The sequence below is a fragment of the Pempheris klunzingeri genome, chromosome 11 (assembly GCF_042242105.1).
Source record: "Pempheris klunzingeri isolate RE-2024b chromosome 11, fPemKlu1.hap1, whole genome shotgun sequence".
Lineage (NCBI taxonomy): Eukaryota > Metazoa > Chordata > Actinopteri > Acropomatiformes > Pempheridae > Pempheris > Pempheris klunzingeri.
In genome coordinates this window covers 15,315,437-15,333,682 of record NC_092022.1, presented here as the reverse complement: position 1 = coordinate 15,333,682, position 18,246 = coordinate 15,315,437, and the positions used below count along the sequence as shown (strand labels likewise).

The 18,246-nt window shown below is 42.3% G+C and overlaps 2 protein-coding genes across 2 annotated transcripts; one reads left to right on the top strand and one right to left on the bottom strand.

Moving 5' to 3' along the window:
* Positions 1–3,940: 3,940 nt before the first annotated feature.
* LOC139209756 (YTH domain-containing family protein 1-like) lies at positions 3,941–11,174 on the bottom strand. Its single transcript, XM_070839601.1, has 6 exons — positions 10,753–11,174; positions 9,930–9,954; positions 8,069–8,148; positions 5,847–7,496; positions 5,622–5,666; positions 3,941–5,367 (listed from the first exon to the last, which is right to left on the bottom strand). Exons 1-6 carry the CDS (start codon positions 10,777–10,779, stop codon positions 5,341–5,343), a joined length of 1,854 nt encoding a protein of 617 aa, XP_070695702.1. The 5' UTR covers positions 10,780–11,174; the 3' UTR covers positions 3,941–5,340.
* Positions 11,175–12,761: 1,587 nt separating this feature from the next.
* On the top strand, positions 12,762–16,038 carry birc7 (baculoviral IAP repeat containing 7). Its single transcript, XM_070840338.1, has 5 exons — positions 12,762–13,302; positions 13,871–13,970; positions 14,162–14,243; positions 15,593–15,641; positions 15,845–16,038. Exons 1-5 carry the CDS (start codon positions 12,762–12,764, stop codon positions 16,036–16,038), a joined length of 966 nt encoding a protein of 321 aa, XP_070696439.1.
* Positions 16,039–18,246: the final 2,208 nt, after the last annotated feature.

The window sequence follows — 18,246 nt, the reverse complement described above, 5'->3', positions numbered from 1 at the left end:
GTTCACAGCGGACCTTGATTTAATGTCCATACAATTAAGGCACGCGGTGAATGCCAAGAGAGGAATCTCCACGGCTTCATGCTTCACATTTTATCTCTGCGTTACTTCATCAGGCCGCAGGCTCTCGTTCACTACTTTGACCCTTAATGTTACAGAAACAGGGCCTGCCTGCCTGCCTGCCAACCTCAGCAGCAGGAGAAAGCTGACTGCTGTACTGTCACTCAACTGCGCGTGTGCGTGCGCAGGCACAAGCACGTGTAGACGTGCCAGTGTGTGTGTGTGTGTGTGTGTGTGTGTGTGTGTGTGTGCGTGTGTATTGCTTTGACTGTGTGGGCGCAATGCGTACTTTAATAGGCTATTATAACATGAAATGAGGTTAATGCCAGTTAACTTTTATATCACGTCTTTAGTCAAAAATGTGGTTTATAAATATCTGTTTCGTCCGACTTCTCCAAAACACGTTAAACGCCTCACGCAGAAATACGACGCAAGAAACAATTGGACTTTGGCCAAGTGGGTTCAGTGGCCTACCTCTGTGTTTTATAGAAACATCTTCGAGCACCATTTAAATGTATGGTATTCTTTACTATATATCAACCTTTTAAATGCAGGACCTGGCGAAAGGTTTGCTTCATTTTAAAATACGCGTTTTTCTCTCTATCATTAACATCTGCGGAGTAAAAATCAGTGTGTCGTCAGGCATGAGATCATCAAATCTAAAAAAGTGGTAGAATTGACCTAAATATAAAATATAAAAAGAATATTTACATTTAAAACGTTGGCTAATCCCAGACTTCAGACATAGGCCAGTGCCGCTGAGGCTGCCTACACATTGACGGGAAACAAACGGTGTGCGTCTGATAACAGAAACATCCGCCGCCGTTTGAGCGTCAGTGCAAATCTTTAGGAGCATGAGCGGTGGCCTCTGTAGTCTGCCTACAGTCCTACTGTGACAGTTTGCGATATTGCACAAAATGTTCCAGAGGCCAACACTGGAGCCTCTGTGGGCTACAGCCTCAGCTGCTGTTGAAACTGGTCTATAATAAATGATTTCATGAGCAAAAGTAGGCCAGCAGCTCCAGTCCACCACACCGTCCCTGTGCGGCTCAAACCTCAGGCCTACAGCAGAGGCTGGCCAGTCCTAAACGGGTCCAAACCGACGGTGGCTGCAGTGTTTAGTAGGATGGAGTCAACATATAGAAATATAAGTGGTTTAATGCCACCTACAGGCGTCCTTCTGACAACGCACGGTTGAAGCTGTAGCTCAGCGAAGGCCACAGGACTTAATACTGCACTACATGAAATAACCTAGAAGTTAATAGATACATTATCACTCTTTAGGCCAGCTATAATTTCAGTAGTTTTAAACATGCCACTGTTTCAAAGTCATCATATTGCAGTAAAGATATTTTAAATTCAGCCCAGAGGAATATGGTTTTCATGTCGAACTCTTCAGAACATATTTTTTTGAATAAAAATGACTTTTAGTGTGAAACAATTAATGAACCAAATATGATCAAATTAGCCACAAATAGGAGGAGAATTTGGCAAATGTTCCAATTCTATCATATAAAGTGCACCATAGGTTAAATAAATAACAAATATATGTCTCAATTCAATCAAGAATTTAAGCGCTGAGCCAAATTGAGACATCTCACTGTAGGGTCTTTGTTAGTAGAATATTTGTGCTACACACTGTGTGCTACACTGAACTCCTGACTGATACCAGGAGTCTATAGAGCAGAGAGCCTGAATGTGACATTGTTTGCCTATTTTTTTTTTTTGTCTCAGTTGGATGCAAGCTTTGTAATGATGTGATAACAAATAAAGCCTGAGCTGCACTGAGTTTTCTGCTTGTTCTTGTGATTATTTTATGCGGAATTGTACATGGCGGTGATGCCAACATTGCACCACGCACGCAGCATTTGCAGACCTAAACCTGAGGTGAATTATTCTTACAAATGGAAAATCGAAAACCTGAGAATGTTGTACAGAGGATGTGCACCAGATGTGACAAACAACCCGGGTGATCTCTATAGTGAGGAGGGCGAACTCTTTTGTACATGTTTAAAGCTCTAATGCTATTACATCTTAGTCATATGTCTGTAGTGGAAGGAAATCTCCATCACCGTTTCATGTAAGATCACTTACAGTGTTCACTGGGTTCTTTACTTGACTGGAACGTCTGACCAGAAATTCTTCCAAAAAAAATCAGGAAATCAGCACCACGGAGAGCTCCTGTCAAGGAAAAGAAAAAACAATCTTTTGACAAGCGAGGAACAAATACATAATAAACCTGTGCTGAATACTAAAATCAGAAATTTGTTCTGGCAAATGTACGAGTTTAAGCTACATGAATCACTGAGATGTCCATTACCCTGTACTTGAATATGACAGATCTGCCATTTTCTGTCAATTTAATACATTTTATTCAGTAAACTTTTATCCCAGGCAGCAGCACTCACATTTGCGCGTTCCATCAAATTCTGTTGTGGACAACTGAAGCCTGTAGGAAGAACAGTATTTACAGATACAGTATAGTCTACTGTGGCAGCACACTGAAAAAAAGACATTAAGAAGAAACAATTCCAGTTAAGGAAACCTTTCGTTGACATTTAAGCAGCGGGCTGATTCCTCTCTAAGGTCTCTATAAGGTCACTATAGGTGGCTGTTTATTCACTAACAGAGAATTCACGAAATCAAGACAAAGTAATTTCTGAATGGACAGTTTATTAAGGCTCGATTTCTTCTAGAGAGAAAAATCAAGATAGATCTTTTGAACATGTTATTCCCCACTACAACTGTGGTCTAGAAGAGAATCAATGTTTATTAAATGTGTCATGTCATTAATTCTTTTGTAGTCTTGATACATATACTTTCATGGCTAACCTGACATCCCTCTATTGCAACAAATAACGTCTGACAGTTATCATTAACGTGCATGTAAGCCCTGTGCTATAATCACAACCAGTTCATGCTTCCTGAGGCAAAGACGGCTGTGGCTGCGACTCGGTCCTCGGTGGCATCCTTTAGCTTCTCACCTCCCCCTGACTCTACGCTGGCTGGAGAGAGCGGCGTTGGTGAAGGCAAACACGCGAAGGGCGTTCACCGTATTGCTTGGATCAACCCAGCTATTGATTAGTGCAGGTGAAAGGGAAAGGAGATGGAGAAGAAAGGATCCCGTTAAGAGGTTAGTTCTCTTGATTACAAGAGAAACACTGGCCAGGTTAAAAAAAAAAAAAAAAAAAAAACATACAACGCAGCAGCTCCACACATCTGGAAATACAGCTGTGAAGCGTAACGTGTCACACTCGCACTCGAGTGACCTCAGCAAAGTGCACTACTTCTGCCATCTCAACATTATACGGGGTTCTGACAGAGTCAAAACAGATTATATAGCATTTATACTGTCTAACATGAACTGAAAAGACCAAACAGCTTGAATGAGAGGCCACATTACCTAAAGAAGTGCAACTGTCAATTGAATGTTTCAGTTCAAATATTTTCAAAACAGAAAATTGTGAATTGGGATCTGAATATTTCATTAGGTTACCATGAACCTACATCAGATTTTAACTAATACACAAATGCACAAAAATGTCAAAAGATCCTTTTACATGAAGGAGACAACCATGTCTACTAGCACCGTAGACATCATGGTAACCTCACAATCCACAAAATACTGATGTGACAGTTTCAGACTAATCAAGAGGAGAAAAGGCCAGAGGATCTCCAACGCTCGCTCACAAATAAACTGCTGTCTGGCTGCGAAGGCTCCCAAATGACACAAGAATAGGGGGACACGTCCTTTAAAGAACCGTTAACTAAACATCACCACTCTCACCTCACAGACAAGCTGCAGGATGGATAATAGTTCAACATTATTTCCAGCAGACTTCCAATACTGAAGCTTGCCATGCATGGACACACATCTATTAGTGACAGTTTTTTTTTTTAATATCCAATCTTTTTTTTTCTGATAACATACCTGAAAGTACTTTACTGTATCATAACCAATGGTTTCAGTCTAGAACAAACTAATTTAGCAAAAACCAAAAAACACACAGAAACCACATTTCATTCTTATTTTTTTTTTTCTTACTTGATAGTAAATCAGTTACATTAATTTTTAGGTTATACATTTTTAGGCTTTCTCCATGAATATATAGGCTCCTACGTTAAAGCTTAGCATTACGACCAACATGATAGACTTAGCAAAACCAAATTCAAGGGAAAAAAAAAGAAAGAGGATTAAGACAGAATGATGGTGAATGGACAAATACGTGAACCCTCCCCCCATTTTGTGGAACAAAAATGCAAAAGCAACAATTAATTCAATGTAATAGTTACATCATTACATAACTCCGATTATAAAACAATTTAAAATGGTGGATGCGACAATTCTCTCAGACTGGGTTGCGTACATAAGCAGAATCTCCTGATGAAACATACAAAAGACCCCTTCAAGACGAACATCAAAAGAAAGCAAAGCAGAGGGGTGTGAAGGATGTCAATAGTACAATTTTTTGACTTAAATGGTGAGAGTTCTGGTTGTGGAGGACACATCCATTATTTCTTTCCCAGAGGCCTTTGCAATTCCTCCTCAGAAATGTCTCAAGTCCCGTGTGACTTCACACTATCCCTGATTTCTCCAGCAGTGTCACTGTTTGAGCAGTTCTTTTGAGAAGTCACCAATAATTAGAAAAAAAAAACATTAAGGCTCCAGAAAACAGGTTTCTGAAATGAAAATTGTCAGTAGTAAGCCAAAAAATAGAGATTTTGTCGATCTGAATGAAAAATAGATAAACCATTGAAGTTTTATTATCGCACAGCTCCAAGTCCTACATTGCCTTTGGGATCCTCCAACCCTGTTGGCACAGTTAAACCTCTGAAGCATGGCAATGTTGCCCCCAAATGGACAAACAGGGGCAGGACACATCCGTTCCTGATTGTACTGAAATATAAAGTGGCAGATTTTTTTTTTCTCCATGGTGCAGTCAAACCCTGATTCAATTGGAAAGAGGAGGGCGTGGGGGCAGGAGAGAGAAAACCAGTCTGGTGAGAGAAGAGTACGAGATGGAACGGGAAGAAAAATAGCTTAAAAAACCTGAACTAAAGAGTGTGGTGGTGGTGGTGGCTAGGTAATACATTAAATCAGCTTGTTATCCCTGCACAAGAAGTGGGTGGTACATGGGGCAAAAAAAGCACAACAATGGCAGAGATTCACCAGGATTAAATAGGAAAAAAAAAATGAGGGGCTTGGTTGCATTTTCATATTTTTCTGTCTCTTAAATCAAAAGTCCTAGTGTAACTGTTGATCAAGCCAAGGATAAATGTCTTCTATTGTTTATTCCTGTTTTGGCGCTCCTGTTTGGAAAAAGAACAAAAAAATTAGACAAACAAACATTACATAATAGCATAGTAAACTGCAAGATGAGCATTTTGATGAGCAGAGGTCTATGTTTATCTTTTTAAAGCAGTGATCACATATAAGATAATGTGAAATTTCATCTTCACTGTGCAAACAACACAATCAAGAACAATCATCAATAGCTGTCAGAATAATACTTAATACTCGTGGGATAGTCAATGACACCAACAAAAAAATGACAGTTCGTTACCTGATCCAACCGAGAGCGGTTCTGTATCTGAGGAGGCTCAAAAGTCTGTCAAAAGGGGCAAATAAGAGCAAACAGAGAAAAACAACAATTAGTGTCTCCAACACAAACAACAGACAGAATGTAGCACCAAGAACAAAATCAGCAAGAGCACACAGTTCTAATCAAAGGTGCCAAATACATATTGTTGGTGTATTTAAGGTAACACGGAGACATGACTGTACCCACCTTGCGCACCTCCTCCTCTTCTTCCTGCCTCTTCTCATAATGGGAGAAGTCATCAAAGATGGAGGTGGTGTGTTTGTAGGTGGCGATGATCTTGAGCACCTGCTTGGCTTTCTCCAGAGGAACCTCCTGGGTGTCACGGGAGTTGGTCACTGGCTTGTTGTCGTTGTTCTCCAGGCGGATGTGGCGCAGCTGGCTATTAGGCACGTCCTTAACAAACAACCAGTCCACGTCAAACTTGCCCTTCCACTTGTCCTGTGCCCAAACACCAGCACTGGTGCCATAGTCCACTGGTGAACGCATCTCTGCCACGCCGCAGAAATGACCACTGCCATTGACACTGAACAGCAGGTACACAGGACCTTTAGCATTCATGGCCCGGAAGGCCGAGTCCAGCCTCTTGTTGCCGTGCTCCGTGCTGCACCAGATGGAGTACTTGATGGAGCGATGGATATCGTCCTCAGAGTAGCTCTTAATGATGAAAACACGACCATTCTTCAGGTTCCATTCAAAGTCCTTGGGGTTGTAGCTATGGGAGGCACGTAGCTTGTCCAGCACTGGGTGGGACTCTGCACCAGGTCCCTGGCTGGCAGAAGTTTGGGGGCCATTGTTCCCACCACCAACCATACCCATCACACCACTACCGTCTTGGCCAGGGCCACCCTGTCCATAGCCTTGGTTACGGTTGCGTGGGGCAATCCAGCGGGTCTGGGGTTGTGGGGGCTGGGTGTGGTTTTGGTAGGGCTGAGGTGGTGGCTGATGGTGCTGGTGATGGGGTGGCTGGGGCTGTAAGGCCATAGGCTGCATCTGGGGCTGCACCAAAGACTGGGGAGGGGGGGGCTGCATGGGTCCTTGCTGCATGGGTCCTTGAGGTGGCAATCCATGAGGCAGGCCAAGAGGCTGCTGTTGCTGCAGTGGAGCTGTGGCTACTTTAGTCACTGGGCCCTTGTCCCAGGTCCCAATGTTCATGTTGTGTTTGATGGGTGGCGGGGGAAGAGCTCCCCCTGGATTGGGCATCCCTGGTTTCACCTTAGCTTTCAGCTGCTGCGGCTTGGCGGGCTTGCTGGCAATGGCAGCCCAGGAAGTGGGTTTGGGTGGAGGCATTCCAATAGGTGTGGCTCCGTTCCCTGCGGCTGCCACTGCAGGTCCACCAATCACAGAACCCACAGCCTTGACTCCTGACCCCTGGCCAGTGACATCCCCGCCGATCTTCAAGCCAACCATACCCTGTTCCAGGCTGTTCATACCCGGAGCTTTATTGAGGGTGTCACTGTGAAAGCCCGTCTGACCATCAGGCACCAGGGTACCACCCAGGGAGCTGGGAGGATAGCTGTAGCTGCCACCGTAGGCTGAACTTTGAGTCTGCTGGCCCTGGGAGCCACTTGTGCCCCAAGCAGAGAAGGCAGGGTTTTCGGGGAAAAAGTTAAATCTGTGGGGGTAGATGCTGCTTCCCAGGCCCCCCGGCTGGCCAAACACTGTGTCTGGCATGAAGTGATGGTCTCCATTACTCAAGGGTCCATAGGGGGTCAGGTATGGAATAGGGGGGTCCCCACCTGTAGACCAGGGAGCCTCACTGAGGGGGTACGGAAATCCAATGGAGGGGGCGTAGTAGCTGGACAGGTAGGGGTCGGTGATGGACTGGTAGCTGTTGTTCTGAATGGGTGTCAGTAGAGCCATTACATTAGAAAGTGAGAAAAACAGTAGGACTATAGAGATAGCCCTGTTCTATAAATGTCAACTATTTTGAATGTGTTTCTGATTTCACTTTGCACGAGTGCCAAACTCAATTTGCATCCATTTTAGGGTTGGGAAATAACATATTTGACATCACTTCATGTCATCAGAATACAATTCTGCTGAAACAATCACACCATGGTAAGCTACGTCTGTTGTAAAAATATTTGGGGGAAAAAAAAACAAACATTAACAACTGTTTTTTTCCCCCTTCTTTTTTGGAACAGGAGTTTTGCTAAACAGTTCAGTGCGTAGATCATCAGTTCATTTTATAGGTGATTGTTCACAACTGTGCCATATTGTTACAATGGGCATCCATTCTAAATACATATTTCTATGAAGTCACAAAATGGAGTCAAAAAGTCAAAAAGATGCAATACTTATTTTAACCATATGATCCAGTCCAAATCCATCTATATGCTCTGCTGTATTTTTTGTTCTTATTTGCAATGTTCTTAATGTTCGTAGGACATATATATATTGATCTTTACCTGAGTTGATTGACCAGTGAGGTATGGCTCAAAGTCATTGTCATGGACAGTCTCCTTCTGATGCAGTGAACCATTTTGCACTAAAACAAAACAAAATTACATTAATTTACATTTAATTACACATGTATGGGTGACAGAGGTCTGTTTTTGAAGACATAAACAACAATGGTTGTTTTAGCCCTCAAGTCGTGTTTGAAATAGTGTGCCCCATCTTTAACTTCCATGTGTATGCATATCTCATTCTGTCAGCTACAATAGATTTAAGGTTAACTCATTGATAACACAATGCCATTGACATATTCTATCCACTTTAGTTCATGCAGAAATGAATCTGTTTGCACCATTATATCAGTGGTATATTAAGATTAGCTGACACTCATTTTACCGAAGGATATGAACACACAAATTTTGCACTCAAATCTGTTCGTCCCTCTTGTATGCATTTCCTCTTCCTCCAAAAAATTTAAATCAGTGAGCCATGTCAGAGAGCCCTGTGGCCCCTCAGACAAGTCTGTCCTGAAGGTGAATCAGCCCGTGGCCTGCTGCCAGCCAGGCCTGCAGGTAAAAAAACGAGTCAAGGCCTGCCTGTCACTCCAGCTCATCACGCAACTGTAGTAAATCAAAGATGACTTGAACATCATAAAAAATACAATTACGAGGCCATAACAACCCTGTCGCCAACACTAATGTTAGCGAGGAACTGACAACAATGAATTACCAATACATCATTCTGTCCCACCAGGGTTAGTGGTGGGGTTGAAGGTAGAGTGAGACAAGCAAAATTATGATTAATGGATTTGGTCTTTGTTTCAAGTGGTTTAGACTCAAGGTCTGATTCAACTTTACTGTAAGTGCTCAAAGACATTTGTTATCATTAGTAGTAGTAGTGTTGTTAATATTAGTACATTGAGAAATTAATTTCTTAGTTAGATGCTAAACTACATTTCATTGTCTCAGTACAACAGTGAGGAAGCAGTAAAGTGCAGGGTATGTAAATATGTATTCAGGTATATATGAATATATTAAACAGTGAGGGGTAAATATGGCTACGCTAAGATACATACATATGAACAGTATTGGCAGTACATTAACCATGTTAAATAAGTACACTAAGATATACACAGTATGAGCAAGTGCAGTAGTTGTATTCCATGGTGCAGATGTAAATATAAAATATACAATGTTCATATATTAGAGCACCTGTCTGTCACTCTTCCATGGTCTTTGACTACTAAAGGAACAAGAGGAGGTGAATCTAATGTGGGCAATGTGTATGCCATTACAGAGTGAAGATTGAGACACAAGCAGAGTATTTATCCAAATTTTGAAATATGATTGGAACATTGGGAACAATTAGCCAAAGCATCATGGATACAAGTAAACAAGGGGATTAAGTATGTCACCCCATGAGCCACCTGCCCCCTTGATGACATGTCTCGACACTGAACACATTTTTACAGTTGATGCCCTCCACTCAATTATTAACTGCCTGACCCAGATATTGTTTGCATCATACTTAAATTCTGAAGAACATATTAACAATACAGCCAGTCTAGTATCTTAGGGATAGATATATCCCTAAGATAATGGTTAGTTAGGTGTATAAGTGGCCTACCATTTCAGCTAAACTGAAAGGATTTAGTTTGTATCTTTTGTTCACACTGTACCAAGACCAAGCGTACAATGTAATGTACCAGAAATACTGTGCAGCCTGACAGTGTGTGTCAGAGACTGAGTAGGACTCCATGAGAGGCTGCTGTATGTAATGCAGATTTAGACTGAAAAGACAACGTTAGGCCCTGACTAATCATAAGTCCTAACAAAAATGATCTATTCAGTTCTGTGCGATTCCACAACTCACCTTTAGATGCTTGTCCCTTTGATCTCTGCATCCATGTTGGACCATGAAAAGAAGAAAAGGAGACCACATGGTTATTTTGAGTTGATTTGAGCTTTTTCAGCACAGCCTCTGAAGTTACCAATGTAATGGTGGGAAGCTGAACCTAAAAACTAGCAGTTACTCCCTAAAGAGAGGCAAAGCAAAACATTTACCTCACAATTATCTACAGTGAAAGCTGTAGATGCTAAACAGGTGGCAACACAAGTTAATGTCAATTATTTAGAATTACAATCATTGGTGTGCAATGCATCTTGAGTTGGTTAACCTAGCGTTGATTCACGCAGAACTTCGCTAGCTAACCTAGCCCCATTAAAATGGATTTATTACCTCCAATAGCCTCAATCCCGCTTGTTACTTACTTTGCCATGATAAGCTGAATACAGCTTGCGGGTATATGCGACACCTTTACTGAAAAGTTAAGATTCACCGAGCAAGTTAGCTTGAACCTGTGTTCAATTCTTCTAACATTAGCTTTAGGTTTCACGTATTCAGCCATAGGTAGGGAGTTTTCTCCGCTACGTTGGCGGCACAAACACATGGTCCCGGTTAAAGATGCGTTTGACAACGGTTTGCATGCTAACATACAAGTGTCATCTTGCATAAATGTCGATTAAAGACATTTAACGGAGCGTAGCTAACTTGCTAGCTAGCTAGCTACATGCACCGGCCAACGTTAGCGGCAAGCTAGCACTTCCGAGGAATAGCCGTAGCCCAGTAACTCGTTAACGTTAGCAGGTAGCTAGCTAGCAAGCTCTCTCCAGGCAAGGTACATCGGCCTTCCTACCTGAGGGTCAATGCTTGTGGCAGACATAATTCATTAAGCAAGTCCCTGGATTCTCACAGAGCCGTGGCTTGTGACTGGATTTCAAGCCCCGTGATTTGAGAGCAAGTTCACAGCTCAGTTACAGTTAGCTCTGTGGCTAGTGGTGCCGCTTAGCGTATGGCTAGTAGTTGCAGCGCAGGCTCAGCTGTATATTTTTCCGCTGTGTGCACGTATCCCAACTTCCACAGTTCAAGTCTGTCGCCTCTGATACTGTGCCCGAAAGCAGTCAAGTCCTCGTACAGGTTTTCAAGTTAACGTTATGTGTCGCCGAATGGACCTTTCGGATCTTGAATATCTCAATCCTGGGTCGCCTTTTACTTTGTCTTTATTATTCCAGAGAGAGAGCGAGAGAGAGAGAGCCCTCCTCAGTTACGTTAAAGCCCTGTTCACTTCCCCAATGGCTGCTCCATCCGGGCTTTGCGCCGCCGCCGCAGTTCCCGTCGTTCACCGCGGGGTGGCAAAAGTTTGGAGCATCCTTTTCTATTTCTATTAAGTGAGTATGGCTCATGACCTGCGATATAGATAATACGACTATAACTAATGGAGCCCACTCGTAAACACCGACATGATAATCTGAGAGGTTCTTACTCACATTGGCGCTATTGTCTCCAGTCTGTGTGGGTGTAAACATCGCCGGAGGGATGTCAGCAGACTGTGTGTGGTTTTTCTGCAGAGCCCTGATACAGTTCAGTTCATCACAGTGCTCATGTGAGACTTACTGGAATGTAAAATATGACACTATGAGGCAAAGTTAACATAAGGATTGCAAAGTTTGATGTCTAAGGCATCAGAAACCCCTCATGTGATTGCAGTCCACCCGGCATCCAGCTCTTGTTGGCACGAAGATAGACGGATCTTATAAGTGCAGAATGACTCACATGGTGATTTCAGCTTGACTTTCAATTGAACATGAACTGGTTCAGTGTTGGCCTGCAATAATTTACAGTGATTATGACACTCTTTCGCCACCAGGAGGTAGCAATGAGGCACCCACAACCACCTAAACTCTGTCAAAGGTCAAGCCTTTTTCTGCCTGTTTCTGGCTATTCATTTCCACAAGGTTTTTTTTTTTTAATTCATAAACTGACAGTATATAGAGCAGAATATTTCCTATATTTAGAATTTTTGTTTTTACCAATTGTTTGTCAGTTGTGGCTTATTGTCTGCTATCTTATTGCCTTGACTGAGCATTTTAATCATTATGAACAGAAATGCTAAGATTTAAGTCTCCAAAAAGCACTTTGATGCACACAACAAATCCAACAAACAAGGATAAAAGGGCCTTACCCTCCTATTAGTGCAGTTTATTAAGACTATATACGCCTATGTAAGACTATGCCGCTTATTATTTTATGCTTTAACTAGTCAACCCCTTCATCCTCACTAGGAAAGGGAGGAGACATCCCATAGGTCTCTAGTCCTTAAGGACACAAATACCTGAATAGAGAGACATTTATAGGATACAAAGGGAAAAGAGCCACTTTGTTACTTGTAATACTCTGAAAGGCAAAGTTTTCTTTCTTATGTGAGATGGAGTCTTTGGGATTTTGTTGAAATCCATCAGGAAATATCCCAGATGGAAAAGCACCTCGGTACTGTCTCCATTATTGTGTTAACCGTAAAAAAAAAAGAGGTAATAGTTTTCTCTGTTTCAGCTGTAAGCTTTAAAGAGATCCTCTGGTGCTTAATGGTATTATTTAATAACTGTAACATCACATTAATTGTTAGGCCATAGTATGTTTCTGAAATGCTTTACATGGTTTGCCTTTTTCCCAAGAGGCGGAGCAACATGGCATGTTCAGGCTTTCATTCATTCAAGGATCAATGAGCATACATTCTGGCATTTGGTGGCTTTTCTGGAAAGCAGTCTCCTGTAGGCCACTGTGCAGGCCCCCGCAGCTGATCATATTATTTCAGCTGGTGTGCTGCACTCACCTTCAGTGCGCGCTCCACTATGGAACGCAAAAGGGATGACTGGCACAGGACAAGAAGAGAAAGGAAATCCTACATGCCACAGAATGATGGATGACAGGAGTAGTATGCTGCACATCCTCGAGGAGCCTCAGATGCGAAGAGAAGGGGAGAGAATTCGAACTTTTCAGAACTGGCCAGCAGATGCACCTGTCACATCTGGAGACCTGGCCAAGGCCGGCTTCTTCTTTCTAGGCCCCGGGGATAAAGTCCAATGTTTCTGCTGTGGAGGGATTTTAAGATGTTGGGTGCACGGGGACAGCCCGGTCGTCGAGCACAAGAGGCATTTCCCCACTTGCAGTTTCATACTGGGTCGAGCTGTGGGAAATATTCCTCTCCAAGTTGGATCCTCTGACTCTGTGGACGGCCAGCTGTTGAGTCAACTCCAGAGGATGACTATGGACGAACAGGGGACAGCTGGCCAGGCGGTCTACCCAGAGATGGAGGCAGAAGATTCCCGGCTCACCACTTTCCACAACTGGCCCACAGAGGCCTCAGTCCAGCCAGATGTTCTTGCCAGAGCAGGATTCTTCTACACAGGTGCTCATTTTCTCACTATAAAACCTAAAAATATTCATATCCTAATCATCTGCTTTCTTTAATATCTAACAAGCAGCATTTGACTATCCGTCAGTATATTTCAGTATTTTCAGTGCTGACCCAGTCCCTGCTAGAGTGACCTCTCTTTGTGAGAGATTTCATGATACAATTGTCCTGCTGAGTCATGATGTTGTGGACAGAACAACCTGGACAAAGCTGGGGCTGCTAAAGAAGTAGGCTTCCACAGCTTCAGGCAATACACGGGCTGTGGACACAATATCATGAAAACCAACACAAAATAATGCAATCAATACAGTTATCAGTGTTTTTGTGTGATAGTTTTGTTGAGGCTGTGTCAGATAAGGGTTGATTCACATTTATCGTCATTTTTACAGATTTGAGATTGATTTTTTTTGAAAAATTCGACCTATATGGCCAGTTATGGCCAAAGTTAGTTGTTTCGTTCAGGAGAAAAGGAGTGTGAAGATTTGTTCTGTGTTAAATTGTACAGATTCACAGAGTGTCTGTCACCAGCCTCTTCTCACTGTCGCCCCGTACGCCCCAACAGGTCACGGTGATAACGTGAAATGCTTCTTCTGTGATGGAGGGTTGAGGAATTGGGAGCTGGGAGACGACCCCTGGCAGGAGCATGCCAAGTGGTTTCCACGGTAACGGCGGGACTTGCCACAAGGCAGATATAAAGACATCAGATGAATGCATTGTGTCTACTTTTGCAGTGGCAAATGAAAATGTTTTTTTTTTTCTAATTATATATAGACACCTACAGTGTCAAGTTTTCATTTTGAGTTCTGCATTCACATTTTAGCAGATTATAAAACAGCATCTTCATGTTTCTCAGGTGTGAGTTTTTAATCCAGACGAGAGGGCAGGAGTATATCAGCAACATACAGGATGCTCATTTCCATCTGGGTGAGACTGTGGTGAGAGCCTTAATCCCTCTTATCTACTCAGAATTAAAGTCTGTTAAGCAAACAGCGGACATTATAATCACACACTGACAAATGTCAATTTGTCATTGCATGCCACTGGAACTTACATTGTCAACTTGAAACATTGCTTTTCTAGGGTGGATCACAGACCTCCACAGGCAGAGATATCGGATCCAGAAATGGTAAGTCATATACAATTCAACAAAGGCAGGGAAAGATGGGTATGCAGCAAGAACTTGAAGAAACTTTATTCCTACCAAGTAGTCCTGGATAACAAGATAGCTGCCGGCTTTGATGCCAGTAATTATCTTTGCGTACCCTGCAGTGCAAACACTCAAAGTGTCAACATCCACTCTTGCTTGTTCACACAAAAAGGGGGAAAGTGGAGCAAACACTGCGACTTGAGTTGCAGGTTGTGCAAATGGAGAAGAAAAAAGGCTGCAACCAGCCAATTGAATTATTCTTAGATCAACCTGGGCAAAGCACTTTGGTTGAAACATGAACTTGAAGGAATTAAAGAATACCTCGCACCAGCACTACTTAAAATCTGAAATGAGACACCAAACAGACTCTCTTTGGAAGAAAGCAAGTGCATTACTTTTCTTTGTGAGGCTGCTGAAAATGAAATAACTGCATGCACAATTACCTGAGCTAATGTTTGCTATAGGATTGCAGTAATTAGGGCAGGCAAAGGTAAGCTGCAGAATTTGTTAATGATTTCCCCCACTTGAATAGATTGCTTATAGTTTATCTAACATTTAGTGAACGCGTAGATATATTTTGTCCTCCAAACTTTGTTCCTCTTCTCTCCTCCCAGATATGGTCGGAGGTCTGGGAGCTTCCTCGGCCATGCTTTCGCCTGTGGTGCAGACTGTGCTGCAGATGGGCTTTGAAGCCAGCGTGGTGGAGAGTCTGGTCCAGACCAAGTACCTTTTGACAGGACAGCACTACACTTCTGTGTCTGACTTGGTCACTGATGTACTGCAGGCGGAGCAAGAGGACCAACAGGGGGGGCCACAGAGCAGAGGTAACAGCCAGTAACAGCAGGGGACAGTAACTAAGAAACTTAACTCTAGTATCGTACTCGTACTTCTACTCCACTAGTTTTGTAGCAGAACATTGTTTTCTCCTATATCCTACCCCTTTAATCTTCTCATGCCTCCTCAGATTTGTGACCCATTGGAGGAGGCATTTTGCTCTAACCTGCAGTTATATTTGAGGAATGTTTCACAACTTAAATGCAATGATAGTAATAGCCCAAACATCAACGTTAAAATGGATGTCCAAGTTCACAATATCTTTTTTCATGTTTGTCTTCATCAGAACCAGAAATGAGGCAGAGCTCCACTGCTGGAAATGTGAGGACGCAAACACCCATCAGAGAAAAAGGTCAGAGGTCAACACCTATACAATTAGCAGGGAAAAGCCATGTTTGTACTTGTAACACTTCTTGTAATCAATGACACGGTTCTGCTCCTGACATAATGATCGCTCCATCCTGCAGCGAGTACACTTCAGACCCAGCAGTTGTACATAGTGTGTGTGTCTGTATTCATCTGTTTGTCTGTATGTTGTTTCTCCGACAGTGAAAGACCCGAGCCCTGAGGAGCTGCTGAGGCAGCTGCAGGAGGAGAGGACCTGTAAGGTATGCATGGACAAACTGGTGTCCATCGTCTTCATCCCCTGTGGTCATCTGGTGGTGTGCGGTGATTGCGCTGCCAGCCTACGTCACTGCCCCATCTGCAGGGCCGTCATTAGGGGCAGCGTTCGTGCTTTCATGTCCTAAGGCTGAAGTGAGAAGCCACCGCTATGCAGGTGTAGAACGAGTGGCCTTGAGTTTTCCTCTATAATAATTTTCCCTTGTTCTGATACAAATAAAGAGTATTACTGGTTGCTTGTTTAGTCGGAGTTTACAGATAATTTTCTATAATAAACATTTTAAGCTGTTCAATGTGTGTATGGTCGTTAATAGTTTCACTGCATTTCACAAAGAGCACTAATGGCAATTTTTCTACACACGTTTGCTGAATGACACACAAGATCGTTAAAAGAGCACGTTCTTTTATTAACAAACACCTATTTACATGAACACAAAGCACAGTTCTGGATAAGTAGGATTACACAATCAGGTCACATGGGGTTGAGGCAACACAGGACAAAATAGAAGAGAGAAATACAAAAAAGAGATCTTTTCCACTTTCTATACAAAGAAAAAGAATTATCTACAAACAGGTGGAATCTTTTTCTAGCACATACGTCCACAACTGTGACAGGTTTCAACTAATTCCAGTTAGGGGGGTTTAGGATGAGGCTGTATTGCACTGAGAGGAAGACTAGTTTTTGAATAATCATTTTAGTAGTATTTACTACTAATACTGATTATGATACAATATGAGGTGCTTTCTGTTTGTACTAACTCACACACCAGTTAGCCTACAAGGAGTGTGTCAACTTTAAATTATAGAAAGACAATAATGACATATAAACTATTGCATCTTGCCAATAGAGAAATGACCAGTCAAATCAAGGTGGTTCATTCTCATCATCCTGAAATTAGGTGGCAGAAGTGGTCCGATGATTTTGAAGATCGTAACTGTTTGTGGACTGTCTACCTGGCAGTGAAGAACATCTAATTTCACAGAGGAATCTGACACCCAGCAGGATATTTTTAGGCGCTAACAACAGACAAAAAAGGACAGAGAACAGAAAGCAGCTTCTTTGTTCACAGCTCTTTTGATTAATACAAAATAAGATAAGTAGGAAATTTCAGACATAGCACCAAGAAATACTGTAATCTGACAACTAACAGACAAAAAAAAATTTCCGGCTTCAATTGTAACACAAAAAAAACAATCTTAACCTACACAATAAAGAAAAGAACCAAGTAGAACAGCCGAAGCACAAAGCGCTGACTCCTCCTGCATGAAAATTACCTGTCAAAAACATGCTATTTGAAGATTTACTGTTATCTGCAAACAAAATCAATAGTTTCAAGACAAACCATGGAGACTTATGGAGGATCATACCTGTAGCAGTAACTCAGTAGCCTTGCGACTTGCACATGAACACTTTGAACACCAGAGAGCAGTAGTGATTCACATAAGGCAACAGGGACTCTGACTAAACCTCTCTTTAGTTCTACAAGGTCCATCATGAACAAAAAAGTGCTACAAATCAGTAAAGGAGATATGACCCACGTGTGAGCACTTTTGCCTAAATAAAGATGTGCTAAATTGCTGGGTCTGAATAAAATAAATCTGAGTAAGAAACTACTCAGTCGTAGCTTTCAGTTACTTTTTGCTGTACAGCTCATACACGGCAAGTTGAAGACATCAGTTTTGCTATTTTGTCATTACTTAATATGTTATACGCATAATTACAATACAAACCCTGTAAAAAACATGCTATAAAACAATCACAACTCAGACTATCACCACTGAGAATCTAAACTGTTGAACTGACAGGCGACACTGCTCTGGTTCACACATGCTGCTTCTACACCGAAGACCATACTCATACAGCTCCACACCACTGTGTGCAGTATGAATAGTGAAACAATTTCTATTGTTTTCTTAAAGTTGAAAATATACTGTGTAACCTTTGCGTAGGTGTGTGTAATGAACACCTGACAATTCAGATATACTGACTTGTCTGTTGGTGGAAACAGCCACAATAATAAGACTTCAGAAAATAAAAGTAAGACTCAAATGCTGATTTCTTGTGTCTGAACACAACGCTCTTTTTCAGCTCGATAGCTCACATTTCATACCCTAAATCCTAAATTTTCCCCCTCCCTCCCTCGTGTCATTATTTACATTTTCTATTTTTGACAGATGCCCCTGTAGGTTTGGTGCCTTTGTTTCCTCCCCTCTCTCTACCTCTACACTCCCCTGCCTCTTCCTGCTTTGCCTGTGTATTTATGCACACAGATCCTGGCCTAAAGTAAACAGGCAGCGCACAATAGCTCATTCCACAGGCTCCACTGTAATTCAGC

Coding starts and splice junctions, on each gene's coding strand:
- LOC139209756 (XM_070839601.1), bottom strand. CDS start 10,779: ATGTCTGCCACAAGCATTGACCCTCAG. Junction 9,955..10,752: donor CCACAAGCATTGACCCTCAG/GTAGGAAGGCCG, acceptor ACATGGATGCAG/AGATCAAAGGGACAAGCATC. Junction 8,149..9,929: donor AAAGGGACAAGCATCTAAAG/GTGAGTTGTGGA, acceptor GTTTTGTTTTAG/TGCAAAATGGTTCACTGCAT.
- birc7 (XM_070840338.1), top strand. CDS start 12,762: ATGACTGGCACAGGACAAGAAGAGAAAGGAAATCCTACATGCCACAGA. Junction 14,244..15,592: donor TCCATCTGGGTGAGACTGTG/GTGAGAGCCTTA, acceptor GAAATGAGGCAG/AGCTCCACTGCTGGAAATGT. Junction 15,642..15,844: donor AACACCCATCAGAGAAAAAG/GTCAGAGGTCAA, acceptor CGACAGTGAAAG/ACCCGAGCCCTGAGGAGCTG.